This window comes from Botrytis porri (genome assembly GCF_014898465.1).
Source record: "Botrytis porri strain MUCL 3234 chromosome Unknown BPOR_026, whole genome shotgun sequence".
Classification (NCBI taxonomy): Eukaryota; Fungi; Ascomycota; class Leotiomycetes; order Helotiales; family Sclerotiniaceae; genus Botrytis; species Botrytis porri.
This window is the reverse complement of record NW_024066100.1, coordinates 1,605-16,859: the sequence shown is the minus strand read 5'-3', so window position 1 is coordinate 16,859 and position 15,255 is coordinate 1,605. Positions and strand designations below refer to the sequence as shown.

Genomic DNA, 15,255 nt, shown 5'->3' with positions numbered 1-15,255 from the left:
TACAAACTCTACACTTGAAAATACAAGAATATGAAACCGTCACCGGTATGCCAGAGGAAATACTCGACTCGGCTCGACTAGATTGATCATTTACCACACCCCTATCTAATAATTCCAAATCAAATACCATCCATCCATCCATCCATCTCATACCCAATCCATAATTCCAAATACCACACTATACGCAGAAAAGCGCCCAGTCACTTACTTACGTACCTGACCAACCATCTCCTCAACAAATCTCCAACCTCTCTTCCTGCCAAGATATAAGATCACATCCAGGAAACGCGGGCCGCAACCCGAAGAATTGAGATTTTGTGTTATTGGTTTCTCATTTCATTTGCATTTCATCTTAATTCATAAAATCAATACATCACAAATTCAACATTTCAATAGACTCACACAAACATATCACAACCATTCGTATTCTTCTCAAACGCTATACTATTCCATGCTATGCTATGCTTGCCATCACTTTCCCATGCCGAGAGATTGAGCCAAAGAAACGCCACCATTCCATTCCAATTGATTCGTTATCCAATACAATACAAGAAGGTATTTCAACACTCATTATCATTTCCATCGCTGATTTTCTATTCCCGACTTCAAGAAGTCATGTATGCATGCCAGACGCTCAAATCAATCAACATCCATAAACCAGTATCAATCACCAACAAAGTGATCAATTACCCCCTCCCCTCTCTCAACCCATCATCCTCTTCATCAATGATTACCAAATCCACTACTATGTTCCAAAGCCACATCAAACCTCTCTCTTAGAATCTCTCGACTTGCATAATTCGGCAACATCAAGATTTGAAAGCACGTCGATGTAGTTGGTAATTGAGTACCTGCTCCATTCCTATGGATTGTGAGTTGGAAATTCTTCATTCCACCCATCGGAACCCTATCAGACGATGTTGTGAACTCGAGTAATTTTCTCTTCTTTTCCAAATCATATTCTTTGACGACCGACCAGAAATCTTGAATGACGCGATCAGTAGGTTCGTAGCCAGTGTATCTGGCACCACGTTGCATTTCAATGATGTCGATTTCTTGTACACCTTCGACTAGAGATTGAAGAGTGTCGACGTCGAAAAGGTTAAGAGAGCGAGGATCAAGACAGGCGAAGAATCCTTTTTTGAAAGCTTTGAATTGTGGTTGAATGGAAACATTTGTTAGCCAATTGATATAATCACTAACATAGCTATTTCGATTTTCATTCGTGACCAGTGGTACATCTGTTGAATCGAAATCCTCAAAATCTTCGCCAACGTTGACATCTGAGAATTTTGGCCATTGAGATGAGCTAGTCATTTCACGGCTTACCAACTTTCCGAATTGAAAGTGACTGAATTCGTATGTTCGACAGAAAATCTCTTCTACGGCCCCTTTACTTTCATCCCATTCTAGCAGATCTGTTAGACCCTTAGCGAGCTCGGGCCATCCATCTGAAATGTGATGAAGTTCTGTAATGCTTTCCCCTTGTAATTTCCTGTAGAATGCTTTGGGAAAGGTAATCGGTAGAGTCATACCATTGTAAACAGCCAAAGATATGATCATTCCAATAAGCTCGAATTTCCATAACGGCTCTGGTGATCCTGGCTGAAACCAAGTCATTTTTGTTTTATTATCAATCGCAAAAACACCATAATCAGGGTTGATAGCTTCTGTCATGGCTATTCGAAAGAATTCTTGCTGAACTCCACCATAATCCAACCCTTCCTCTCCATGCTCCCCACCAAATGACACTTTTAGAGGTCGCATCAATTCACGTCCTTCTCTTCGCCATAGCACATCAAAAGCGTCTGAAAGTAAATTATCTCGGCTAACCTCAATGACCAGGAATCTTGATGTTGCTGTTTGAAGACGACCTCGAAGTCGATGTCGGTGGTCTTCATTGGAGATTAGTCCCTCGTGAGTACGAACAAGTGTAGTTAAAGACTTTGCTTCTTCATAGGATTGATTCATCCGCGAGTAATTGATGGCTCGAAAGTAGTTGACCAATGTTGATGGGTTGAATAAATATGGGTAGTCGAGTAAATGAACGGTACGTTTATTTGTTTGGAAAGACAACCACTCAAGAGGCATGGCGACACTATCTAGTCGTTCGGAAAAGTATTCTGTGCGGAAGTGTATGTCGCCCAGTAGAAGTGATTTCCTGTTTCTATATATTGCCGCAATAGTCTCTAGAGCACCCCCAAACGACCCATCCGATGGAACTTCCCCCTTGCCATTCCAATCTTGTATCATTACTGTTCGTGCCCAATCGAGTATTAAGGTAGGAATTCTCTTCTCGTGCAAATCTCGTTCTGCAGCTGTGAAATTGAGTAGAGGTGGTATATCAAGATCGAGATATTTCAGAGTACCGAGAATAATATCCAAAACACCTTCTAGTTCATTTTCGTCGCCTCTGGTATCTTGTTGGAGTTGGATCAATTCAGAAAACCTACGCCTTGTGGAAACAGCAGAAAAGACTCGACGAGCTAATCTCAATGCCAGCTCATCTGAGAACGCATCTTCATATTGTAGACATAGTTTAGTTGATTCCATGGAGAATGATTCCCTCCCAGGCAAAGTAATTCCATATGAACGTATGCGAGACATGTTTGCTATTTGTCTTGAGTCCTTCAGCAACGGTGCCGCAGCTACGAGTGCATGAAAGCAAACGTTTATGATCTGAGCTGCATCGGCTTTTGAGATTGATTGATCTGGACCCGAGCTATCACTATGAGACTGTTTGGCCCATTCTAATTCATGTGGAGGCTTGAAAAGTGTGCCAGCAGCAATCCATAGGCTGTCAAAGACAATAGAAGGGGCAACCCTAGTCATACGTAGCATACAGTACCAAATAGTCTGCGTATCGAAGACCTGCCCATCTTGGGTGGTGAAAGACTTTATGAGAGAACTGGGCTTACTTAGAACAGAATACAAACACTGATCAATGAAACGACGCCATCGTTTTTTCATTGATTTTGAATAACTAATTGTCGATTTTGATTTTCGGCGCAAAGGAATCACACGTGTTTGGTGTCTCTTCAAATCATCGTCTATCTGATCAGGATGTAATGAATGCTTATCGCAAGTATTATCATCTTCCAGGATATCACAGATCAGATTAATCACTTCGATAGGCAGTGATGAAAGTGTTTGTGGTAGTTTTTCATCGGGTAAGGATGGCTCTGAATTGTGGTTTTCAACCGAGGGGGTTTCGATTGCGTTGTTAGTATTTGAATCGGACTTGGAGTCCTTCGCAGGCTCGGCTGGAACAGAAGGCTCAACTGTGGCACTAATAAGGGGTGCTGTAGGCGAGGAAATATCGGTTTCGGGTAAATGGAGAACTGGATTAGCTATCATAGTATGCCGAGTGCGTTTGGGTTTCGAGCGCATAGAATGGTGAGGTAAAGGCGAAGTAGTATCAGTGTCAGTCGCCCTCGGTGAAGTCGAAAGATTCAAGACACCTTTAGTAACATGGGCATCATACGAGTCTGTCCGCCTTCGAGATCTCGGACTTGAGATATGTGTGGTTTCGGTATGCAACGCATTTGGGCTCGATTGAATGCTAGGCTTGATGTCGTTAGGTATAGCAGGAGGCGACTCTGAGCCCATCCCCATCCTCGTACTTGTATCTGAGACATCTTTGCCACTAGAACTTTCATTTCTATCCCAGTGGCTTGAATACCCGGAAACTTCTGTTGGGGCTTCAGAAGATGTTGGCGAGAACTTTGTAGCATTTGACGACTCTGTCCCTGTCTCACTCGAACCTTCTAGCTTCTGCGCAGGAGAATTCTCATCATCACTTGGTGTCGACTGAGCCAACGGTGAGGAACGTGCATTCGAATCTGATACTGGGCCATCCTGTTTTGTTAGTGCTGCCAGATTCCTCGGTGTCAGCCATTCCACCATCTTGAAAGCTGCCGTGCCAAATACATTTTGAATAAAAGATTTGTGGTCGATCTTGGTATGATCATTCAGTATGGTAGGTTTCGATTCCCTAGTCTCAGTTGGATCGCCAATAGTGGTTATGCGGGTTCGTAATCGATCCGGCCCATGCCTCTCATTGTCTGTACCGAGCGTATTCCTTTGCAAAGTATCGCCTCCACTAACTTGTAATTTCTTAGACCTAGATAGGTTTCTTTGCGCAGCAGCCTTAACATGCTTGCTAAATTGGATTGGTGAATCTACGAGAGGATTATGACAGAGACCTCGTTCAGGATTGTCTTGGCTAGCCAAGTGAACAGCTAGAATTCTCGCGCTGGTCGAACTATATGGCCTTATTGGACGGCCAGATATCAGGGCAAGACGTTTGCGACAAGTAAAACAGGTTGGGGTATGACAAATAGTGGAATCGCAACCATATCGAAGTTGACGAATGTACCTACGGAGATATCCAATCAGCCTCAATCTTTTTGGAGAAGCACAAGCAAACAAACATACTTTTCTACCATTGAATGAAAGAGGTGACGCCTGCTTGCATTATGTATGACATATATCTGCTTTGGATCCTCAACGTCTATCGTAAGCTTCTTCAACTCGTCTGGCGCATCTTGCGGGAGGTATGGAAAAGGAGCAGCGGCCCATAGGGCTGAAAGGATATCATCTTCGCCGTCGAAACTTCGTTCCTCCCGAACTCTTGATGTATCTCGAGTCATGACATTGGGAACGAATGGAGAGGAATGTTTTATGTTGAGGTAATTCAGGGGAGTATGGAATATCACTGTTGAAACAAACAAGATTATGAATAAGATGAATAATATGAATAACTAAAGTTATTTGGTTGTTTTATTATTAGTCAGTTTGTTTCAGTGGTTCAGTCGTTTTGATCAATGTAAAAGTTACAAAGTACCAAGTAATGTAAGCCAGGCAAGGGAAGGAGTGTTGCCCGAGGCTAGCATTATGGCTCGCCTGGCCTGGGTAAGATGAATGACGCACTGGGGCAATTATCAATCATTCATTAATCACTATCACTCATATCAGCCCTCAATCGATCATTTTTTATCGCATTTGAGTGAGGGATAGAGAGAAAAGATAACCAACCCAACCCCACTACACTACAGATTCTCGGATGTAAATTTTCATAGAAGATTGCATCAAGAAAAATACCTGGGAGATGACTCTTTTTTTTGAATCATAAATCACTACAATCTTTACTCTATTTGAATACTCTTCTTATTGTGAAAACTCTAGACAGCTCAAATTCACACTGGAAAGGGAAAAATATGGATTGACTCATAGGTACCTAAAGTACTATCCAGGGCTAATTCTTCGGGGCTTTCGGCAAAACCGATTTTTAACGCCTATCAATTATCAATTATAAGAAAGAAAGAAAGGAAGAAAGATACAACTGCTTCCCCCTCCAAACACTTCTACCTCAAATAACCTTTTGTCTGTTCATTTGTTTGTTTTCCACTTTACTATTGAACATCACAAATGGCTTCCATCACAGCAAGCAGAGGTCCTGCTCCTGGTCCTTCGGTCCAAGCAGATACTAATGCTTCCCATCCTTATACTTGCAATACATGTCAAGTGGCGTTCAGAAATAGCGACTTACAACGAGGACATATGCGCAGCGATTGGCAGTATGTTTGTTTCTTCTCTTTTTACGCCACCTACTGACAATCTTCTACAGCCGATACAACTTGAAGCGCCGCGTTACATCTTTACCACCAATCTCTTCCGAAGTTTTCACCGAGAAAGTCTTACAGGCACAGGCTTCATCCACAGCAGCAGCTTCCAAGGCCGCATACGAAAAGTCTTGTACGATCTGTACTAAAACATATTTCAGTGAAAATGCCTACCACAACCATCTTAGCAGTCAGAAACATAAGGCAAAGGCAGCGATGGCTAGTGATGGACACATGGACGACGCAAGCTCAGTAATGAGCTCGACATTTTCATTGGGAGAGCCTATCAAGACAAATGGAGCAGCGGGTGAAGATACGGATGCGCGAGTCGACGAAGTTTCCAAGGGTATCAAGAAGACCAACCTTGAAGATGCTGAAGGCTCTACGGCTACACCTACTGAGGATAACGACATGGAGGACGATGAAGATGAGTTGGTGGAGGTTTCTACAAGTCGATGCTTATTCTGTAACGAAGATTCGGCCGATACAGCTGCCAATGCTGCGCATATGGAACGTATACATGGCATGTTCATTCCGGAGAAGGAATATCTAGTTGACCTCGAAGGTTTAATCGCTTTCCTTCACGAGAAAATTTACGAAGATCACGAATGTTTAGGATGTGGCAAACTGAAGCAATCGATTTTTGGACTCCAAACCCACATGAGAGATAAGCGCCATTGTAGAATTCGTTACGCCACTGAGGACGAACAAATCGAGATTGGCGACTACTATGACTTCCGAAGCACATACTCTGACGACGAGGAAGAATCAGATTCGGAAGATGCTTTGCCAGGAAAACAAAACAGTGGTGGCGTTAAACTTGGAGCTAAACGTCCAACGACAATTGATGCTGAAGGAGACGAAGATATGGAGAATGGTGATGGATGGGAAACCGACAGTTCTGAGTCTTCCTTGGATTCTGCAGATCTTACTGCAGTTCCACTTGATGAGAGAACGCACCAGTATGAGAAACTTCATCAACATCCTCATCACTCCCACACCGATCCTCGATCACACCATAACAAGGATGGTTGGCACTCACATGCTCATAAACACAATCATGCAGCATTTTATGCTGATTATGAGCTCCACCTACCTTCTGGCCGTACCGCTGGACATCGATCATTACAAAAATATTATCGTCAAAATTTGGTCAATCATCCATCACCAGAAGAGAGACAACGACGTGCAATTGAGGCAGCTGAAAATTCCGATTCTGATGTAGAGCAAGATGAACGTGTTGTTAGACGCAATGAGAGAGAACGTGGAAGAGCACTCATGAGCCGTGCAAATGGTGGTCTAGGTATGGCTGGTGTCACCGCTGAGAAGAGAAGAGAAGTCAAGGCGGCGGAGAAAAGATCCAGAAAGGTGGAGAACTACGAACGCCGTAAATTTGACTGGAGAAACAATAAGCAGAACAACTCACAAAAACACTTCAGAGTAAGTTGTCATCAACCATTTTTGACATTGACTCCACTAACAACATTCTTTAGGATCCATTGTTACAATGATTTCTCCGTCGTATTTCGTGGCATTTCTACTGGTGGCATTTTCTCGGTATACCAAATGATTCTTAGATATCCATATCTTACAGGCTTCATGAGCATCATCGGTGGGTGGGCAAAGAGTGGCATTTATTTTGGGCGTTTTCAAGGAATAGTTTATGATTGATGTCCTCATATTTCAATGAGTATAGAATCAACAATACAAATGTTGTTGTTGAACATGAAATGTTTGCTTCATGATTGATTGATTTGATGCTGTGGATGCTGTGGATGCTGTGCTTTCAACGAATCTAAATGACTAAATGTAACGCCAATGAGAACTTCTATTCAGATACCGATTATATTGAATACCTAATCAATCTATTGGATGATTGGAACTCCATAGCGATCCAACCAGGGGATCAATTCAACTCTTGTTTGACATCTTCACCAAATAGTCCGTATGTGGAAAAAGGCGTGTATTGATCTTGATCGTATTTAAGAAACTAATCCATACTGTATAATCCGAGTATCATATCAATCAAAGCTTCTCTTTTTCTTTCTTTTCCTTCCCTTCTCTTTAAATAGAATTCTCATTTCCTCTGTATTCAATTCATCATTCATAATTCTCCCTTGATCCCTTCTCCCTCTTCATGATCTGACGGTCCAATTGTCAATGATTTGCGGAGCACCAAGAATTAAACTATCGGGTTCCGGAATGGGTCGTTGATTAATCCCTGTTAGCGAAATATTCTCTAATCCCCATGAAGGAACAAATTCAAAGCTGCAAACCCCTTAGAATTCAAATTCCACTACTCCTTCTTTTGACCGTTACAATCTTTACATTTACCTTCATCTCTTTTCTATTTTCTGCTTTCTTCGCAGGAGTATTTGTTATTTGGGGGTTTATATTATTCTGAAATTACTTGCGTTTGCACATAAACAAAGAGGAGGTCTGGAGTAAACAAGAAGATATATACATGTACCAATTCGACAGCAAATTCCTACTGTATCCAAGTACAGCGCGCAGCGATTGTTGATATGGCCGAACAAATGGGTACCCCCAATTCCAGCGCTGATCTTTCAGTGAATGGTGGCAAGAACTCCGCACCAAAGGATAAGAATTGTCCATTCTGTCATCAGGCATTTACTTCATCCTCACTTGGCCGCCATCTCGATCTTTACATAAAGGAGAAGAATCCCAAAGCGGCAGATGGTATACATAGTGTGGATGAGATAAGGAAGCTTCGTGGAGGCATTACGAGGCGGCAGCCACGTAATTCAACTTCAAGAAGGGAAGATTCGACACCTGCAGGGACACCTGGAGGATCGGAAAGGGGGAATTCTAACAATGATTCCGATATGGTAGGGAGTGACTCTCCAAGCTTAAGAAGAGATGATGGAGCGGCTATGAATATGATGTGCATGTCAAGGGGGGTGCCAGGTCAAACTTTGGGTAGTCGAAGACCTAATTTTGTTGTAAATGGCGGTACTTGGGAGTCAACGGGCGTTATGAATCATATCCCTCAAGCACGAAATGCCGAACCCGCTCGAAGTTGGGATGGAGATGAATCCAGAGATGGGAGTAGGAGAACGGATGGCAGAAATAGATCTGTCAGCAAACAAATGCTAGCGAAAACGACGTTCGAGCAAAAACAAAAGATGATGGAAGCTCTGGATAATGCAAAAGCGGCAGAATTGGCTTTAAGAGAACTTTTAGGGGGGTTCAGAGCGGCCAAGTAAGTTCTTTCAAACCATACAATCTGAGTTTAGTTCTAACTCGGAATCTTACAGACAACGAATCAAAGGCCCCAATATTTTTGACTACGATCCTTTCAGTTTGGATTTTCCTGCCCTTACCTTACATTGTCTGCCACCACCACCGACCCTTTACGCGTCTACTCCTATTCCGAACTCTACTTCATGGTCTATTCTTCCACCAGATGAATTACAATATCAAGCATTACGGAAACATTTTGCATCGGAGTTTCACCGCTACCGTATCTCAATATCCATCGCTACGACAACTCCACAAGATGATTTATCATATCCTCCACAGGAAAACTTCAATGGACTCGAGAGTCTTGCTGCACTACACCAACAAGCGGAAGCAGATGCTCAAAGCATTGAAACTAGGATTTCTGAGCACTTACATTCAATGTTTGGGCATTGGAATTCGTTACCTCCAAACAAAAGGACTGAACTTTGGACTCTCGAATTAGCTCGTAATATTGGTCGAAAGTCTGAGGAGATATCCAAGTTGAAGAAGGAGAAGGAACTTTTACAACAGGAGACTGCGCACTCAAAATTACAAGTTGAAGAATTAAGTCGATTACAACAACCTAGGGAATTCAGGATTCAACCACCTTCACCAATACCTATTGATTCACGTCTTATGAATGAATTGGGTAAATTGGGAACGACACACAAAGCTGTTGGTCTTCAACTCGCGGATCGAGGTGTACATCTCGATACGGCAGTGGAACGAGCTATCAATCGTTGGAAAGGTGTTGTCAAACAAGCTCGAGCTGGATCTGGACAGTCTGGATCTGGCATGGCTGCACAAAAGCCACTTGAGAATAATATTAGTGAAGTATTACCTCCATCAAATCCACCACAACTTAATTCTACCATAACAAGCCAACCATTGCAAGAGGATGCGCAGGATATTGGAAGCGATCAAGATGCAGATGGCGATGCAGATATGGAGGAAGATGATACTTTTGTCGATATGACAGACGTTAATGCAGGTGTTCAACGTGCACCTGAAGCACCAATGTCTAATACGACAAATTTCCGATTGGCGAATGGAGGAATTAATATGCAAGGTGTTAATGCTGGCGGTAATCCGAGAGGAAATGTAATGGAGGGTATTGAGAATCAAAACCACGTGCAGGGATATGTGAGGATCGGGGCCTAATGAATATATTCATGAATAGGGCAATAAGCAACAAGTGTCATAAACTCTTCAGCTATCTCGATCCTCAAAAGTCATTAAAGTTGGAGAATAACCTGATACAGCGCTGCAGTACAGTCATTCATATACAGAAGCGAACAAATGGGGAGTTTTATTTCAAGCATTTACAAGGAGTTTGTTTTTTATCGTCGTCGCTCGCTGCCGGCTAAGGGAAAAGTTTCTTACTATATCTCAATGTCAAAAGAGAGTGGCAGTTTTCTTTGAACTGGAATCTAAAATCATCTTGATGACTTCTAGCTTTGAGGAAAGAATAAATACCTGAAAATGAATGGGAAATATTATCGTCTGCATGGCAATTAAGTGATAGAAACGGATGGGAGACATGGGCGATCTTGAAAGGAAAATGGAGTGGGGGTTGTTACAAAGGGGGAGATGGTGGATCGTTCGGGTTCATCATTCTGTGTATAGTATATTCTTAAGTAATTATAAATATAAATACCGAATAGTTTCATGGAATTTGTTACGTATGATAGGCTAGGTAGGTAAGTGTGTGTGTGTGTATGTGTGTGTGTGTGTGTATGTGTGTATGTGTGTGTGTGTGTATATGTGTGTGTGTGTGTGTGTGTGTCGTGGGGGAGGGGGATGATGGGTAGGTGTGGGATGTTGTGAATTATGAGAAGTGAAGTGAGTGAATGTATTCGTTTTGTTCTTTTGTAACTTGTATGCGGGTGGAGAGGTAGAGAGAAAGTGCAAGTGCAAGTGCAAATAATTTGCTCATTGTCTTGTGGTGTCTGCTGAGAAGACCAGATCTCGCGAGCCGGTTCAAATCAAAGTATTGACGGGTCTGGCGACTCGGCGTGGTGTGTATATACCTCTGGCGATCACGACGTCAAGCCAAGAATTTCCAGGGATGGTGAGGTGAGATTGGTGAGGCTGGTGAGGCTGGGGAGTTTCCACTTTTGAGAGGGTTGGTGTGGTTTGGTGTTGGTGTTGGGGGATATGTAGCTAAGTTGCTAAGCAGGCTGTAAGAATTGTTATTTGTTATTTTGAGGGTTGGGATGGGTTGGATTGGATTGGATTGGATTGTTTGATTAGTATGAACATATGATGGTATGATGCTATGATGGTATGATGCTATGATGGTATGATGCTATGATGCTATGATGGTATAATAGTGTTTGATGATCGTACTTGATACGAGAATCAAATGTCACGAGACTCGAGAGGGATGGGATGTGTGCCTTGAGCCGGCTTGGGAGGTCGGTGGGTTTTCTTGGCGGGTTGGGGATAGGCTCGAGATAGGGTAGGGTAGGGTGAGGTGGAGTGGAGTGCAGTGGTGCGGCTGAGGTTTGGTGCGGGTTTGGTGCAGGTAGCTTGGTATAGATGGTTGGAAGGAAAGATTGTGGAAGAGTGGTGAATGGATGGATGGATGGATGGGAAAGTGGAGGGATGAGAGGAGTGGGATGGATCGAGGGATGTAGGGGTGTGGTGTATATAGAGAGAGCTTCTCTCGTGTTTGGGTGATGATTTTTTGATGTAATTTGTTTTCTGATTTTTCTGATTTCGTGGAATTGGGATTTTTGACGACTGCTATCACGGATTTCGGGATACTTTCATCACAGTATATCGTATCATATCATAAGTGGATATATTTAACTCATCGATCGATTTATCGATCAGTCAAACAAGCAAGCGCGAAAATGGAAACGAAAGCACCCATAAATACAAATACAAATACGGGTTCACCTACAAATCTTCCCTCAACACTGTCCGAGACAGCACATTCTGATTTTCCAATGGTGGTAGAAAATCATAATCACAATCCTCACACTAGAACCGGAACTGCAATCAGAACTGAAACCACAACTGGCAATAAAGTAAATTCAAGCCATTCGGAGATTAATACTCAACCCCCTCCTTCGTACAACGCTCACTCGAATGCTGATCAGCGGTCGAGTGAGAAGGGGGCTGTATCGAATACTAATTATCATAATAATGAGAATGGAAGCAATGAGAATAATGGAAGTAATGAGAATGAAACCCCCCCGCAATTTCAAATACATCCGGAAGTATTGATGAATCCGAATGTGGGAGGAAATACGGGAGGATATGCTGGAAAATATGAAGGACAACATCCAGCACCCCTCACTTCCCTACAAAAAGAATCGAGATTGGTGAGGTGTCCTAGGTGTGGGGTGTGTGAGTATACGGGGGTGGAGTGGGTTAATGGGGGGACGGCGGAGTAGGTGTTTTTGTTTTTTGAGTGTTTTGCCCACGGGATATTTGGAGGGGGGGAGGTGGGATTCGGAATCTTGAGGGGAATGAGGAGGCGGAGGTGGAGGTGGGAAGAGGGGATGCAAATGGATGAGCAGAAAACGAAAAAAGCTAACCAAAACCCCCAAACTAGTATCTCAGCCCTCCTCTGCTGTCTCTGTTTTTGTCTCCCGTGCGTACCGTATCTCATGACGAGCTTTAAGGATGTCCATCATAAGTGTGCGAATTGTGGATTTTTGGTTGCGGTTGTGAGTTTGATATTTCTTTGCTCCTTTTTGTCTTTTCTTGCTTTGGGATTGGGGGAAGAAGGGAAGGGAAGAGGGGAAGAGGGGAAGGGGATTGGCTATGGGTGGGAGTGTGAAAATGTGAGGAATTGATGAATGAATGAGTGGATAATCAAACAAAGAAAAGCTAATCTAATATCTCCTTCGATGTACAGTGGAAAAGAAGTGGAAAGACAGAGGTGAGTGTGGCGGCTAGTGCGGCTGCTGCTTCTGGGGGTGCGGGAGTTACGGGAGGGAAGTAGAGAGAACATGCGGACGTGAAAGTGGGTGTGGAATTATGAGTTGGATTGGATTGCATTGGGGGGATGGGTGTTAAGGGGCTTGGTTTTGAGAGGGGGTTTGGAGGGGTTTGCGTTTGTGTTCTAGTTTGATATCCAGTGTTTTGAGATGATTTTCTCTTGGGGAGAGGTTGGGGGTATATCATATCTTTTTTTTTTTTTTCGTCTTTTTAATCTTCTCCCATCCTGAAACAATGACAATAGTCGCTTATTGTCATTTATCCTGCGGGTTTGTAGGAAACTCTTATCTTGTTCATCGATTTCGACCCAATATTGTCAAACAAATCGCGGTAATCTGCTTTTCGTTGTCTTGATCTGGTTCTTACTATTTTTCGGGAACTTCCCTAGGTAGAGTTATGTTTATCGTTTTCCTTTTTCTGTACGGCCAAACTCGTGGGGTTTGTGGTGATTTAAATAGCATTAGAGGCTTGTGAAATTTGTGTTCTAGTGAATGAATGAATGAATGAATGAATGAGGGGGATGGGGGACTTTCTCTTCTGCTAGTAGTGGATGAGGTGTCAAGGTCGCATGTAATGGGAGTGTAATGGTTAATCTTATCTACTGCACCCTCCAAGATCTGATGATTTTGTTTCATTTATCATGTATCATGTACTGATCTACCCCTCAGTAAAGCTACTTGATAGCTCTTCTGAATAATTCACTTAGATTCTACACCCCTCAACTCGGTTCTGTGGTTCGAAAGTTACAACCCTTTACTTTATAGCTGGAGAAGACGATCTCGGAATTGTTATTCTGCAAGCACGGTATCAATTGACACAGGGTCAATGCCATGTCAGAATAGTTTGCTAGAATGGGAGTTTGGTTTCGGGGATATTTGGGGCTATATTGTGGGAGGCTTGATTGAATAACTCTCTTCTGGCATAATTCTAGAGTTTATCATCTGATGAGTTAGTGCCATTGCGGAAGAAGTATTCTGTTGTTCGACTAGGAGTGTTGTTGAAAATTTAGAAAATTAGATGAGAGTTTCCGCGGAGGGGCCATTGTGAGCATAAATGTAAGCTGGACTTCCAAGGGACTATCGTCACAGTTTAGTATACCACATATATCGTCTCCTTCGAATTTCTGTTGTGGACATGATGTCTGTGGTCTCTTTGCTTCTAGGTATAAATAGGATAGGCGAGAGATTGTTAAGAAATCCAGAAATCTAGGTTTGGAAAGTTTATGCGTATTGCGGATAAAGTGAATTGAAAGAATTGTCTGAGAGAGGAAGTTTGATTGATTGGTAAATTCGGCCATTGGCAATGGAGTACTTTTTGAGTACTTAAAGAAGGATCATGTAGTGCATGACTTTCTTCTCGTTATGATCGTAGCGAGCTATTAGATAGATTAGACGTATGTGTGATGGAAATGCAAGCGTAGATATGACCACAAGTCACCAGCTAGAGAAAAAATACAATGGGCACTTCAGGGAGGTTTTCAGGGAATGTTTCAAAGCAGATTTTTACCTTGGAAGTTCGAATACATGTTGTCGATATAACAAAGAAAAAATATCTGTTGTCAATCTTTCCTTAGATTATCATCTGTCAATTCTAGGTGTGGAACCTATGCCAAATTCTCAGCTATTCTCGCTGTATATCCATATATCCCCGTCAATCTTTTAGCAGATTGAGAGCCTGAATGCTATGAAATATGAACATTTAAGAACAATACAAATAACTACAAGAATTAGTCTACCTTATCTATGTTCTTAGCATTGAAGAGACCCAGATATATGATAGAGGTTTTATCAGCCTTGGAATCTCCTTCTTCTAGAATTCACTCCAAAACTCGATAGAATGCTTAACGTGGTTTATCATCATGCGGCCCATATCATCATGCGGCCCACTTTCACCTCAATTTGCACCCTTTTATTTCAACACGCGTTTTATCAACAACCCACGATGCATTCGAATAATGAAGAAGCCCGTATACTCCTAGCTATCGATGCTATTCATAAAGACAAAAAACTAAGTGTTAGAAAGGTTGCTACGATGTATAATATACCACGTACAACACTACGGCGTAGAATAGACGGTTTTACCCCTCGTACAGAATATCGACATAAAACCCATAAACTTACAGAATTAGAAGAAGAGATCATTATTCAATATATTCTTGATATGGATTCGAGAGGTTTTCCACCTAAACTTAAAGGGGTGGAAGATATGGCGAATCATATTCTTGAATCGAGAGGTGGAAAAGCGGTTGGAAAGCTCTGGGCGCATCGATTCGTAAAGCGTCACAAAGAATTAAAGACGCGTTTTAGTCGTATTTATGACTTTCAAAGAGCTTTGTGCGAGGATCCTGAGTTTATTCGAAAGTGGTTTCATCTTATATCGAATATGCGAGCGAAATTTGGTATACAAGATTGCGATATGTGGAATTTCGACGAAA

At 42.4% G+C, this 15,255-nt stretch overlaps 4 protein-coding genes across 4 annotated transcripts; 3 read left to right on the top strand and 1 right to left on the bottom strand.

The window, feature by feature from the left end:
• Positions 1-405: 405 nt before the first annotated feature.
• On the bottom strand, positions 406-4,652 carry EAF01_011843 (uncharacterized protein; the record flags this gene model as incomplete). The annotated part of the gene is made up of 2 exons (XM_038920101.1): positions 406-4,378; positions 4,438-4,652. 2 exons carry the CDS (start codon positions 4,650-4,652, stop codon positions 724-726), a joined length of 3,870 nt encoding a protein of 1,289 aa, XP_038764355.1. The 3' UTR covers positions 406-723.
• Positions 4,653-5,430: 778 nt separating this feature from the next.
• Positions 5,431-7,135, top strand: EAF01_011842 (uncharacterized protein; the record flags this gene model as incomplete). The annotated part of the gene is made up of 3 exons (XM_038920100.1): positions 5,431-5,579; positions 5,630-7,064; positions 7,118-7,135. The coding sequence occupies 3 exons, from the start codon at positions 5,431-5,433 to the stop codon at positions 7,133-7,135; spliced, it is 1,602 nt and encodes a 533-aa protein (XP_038764354.1).
• Positions 7,136-8,149: 1,014 nt separating this feature from the next.
• EAF01_011841 (uncharacterized protein) lies at positions 8,150-10,028 on the top strand (the record flags this gene model as incomplete). Its single annotated transcript, XM_038920099.1, has 2 exons — positions 8,150-8,847; positions 8,903-10,028. The coding sequence occupies 2 exons, from the start codon at positions 8,150-8,152 to the stop codon at positions 10,026-10,028; spliced, it is 1,824 nt and encodes a 607-aa protein (XP_038764353.1).
• A 1,697-nt stretch (positions 10,029-11,725) lies between these two features.
• On the top strand, positions 11,726-12,825 carry EAF01_011840 (uncharacterized protein; the record flags this gene model as incomplete). The annotated part of the gene is made up of 3 exons (XM_038920098.1): positions 11,726-12,267; positions 12,433-12,547; positions 12,739-12,825. 3 exons carry the CDS (start codon positions 11,726-11,728, stop codon positions 12,823-12,825), a joined length of 744 nt encoding a protein of 247 aa, XP_038764352.1.
• Between the last annotated feature and the right edge of the window lie 2,430 nt (positions 12,826-15,255).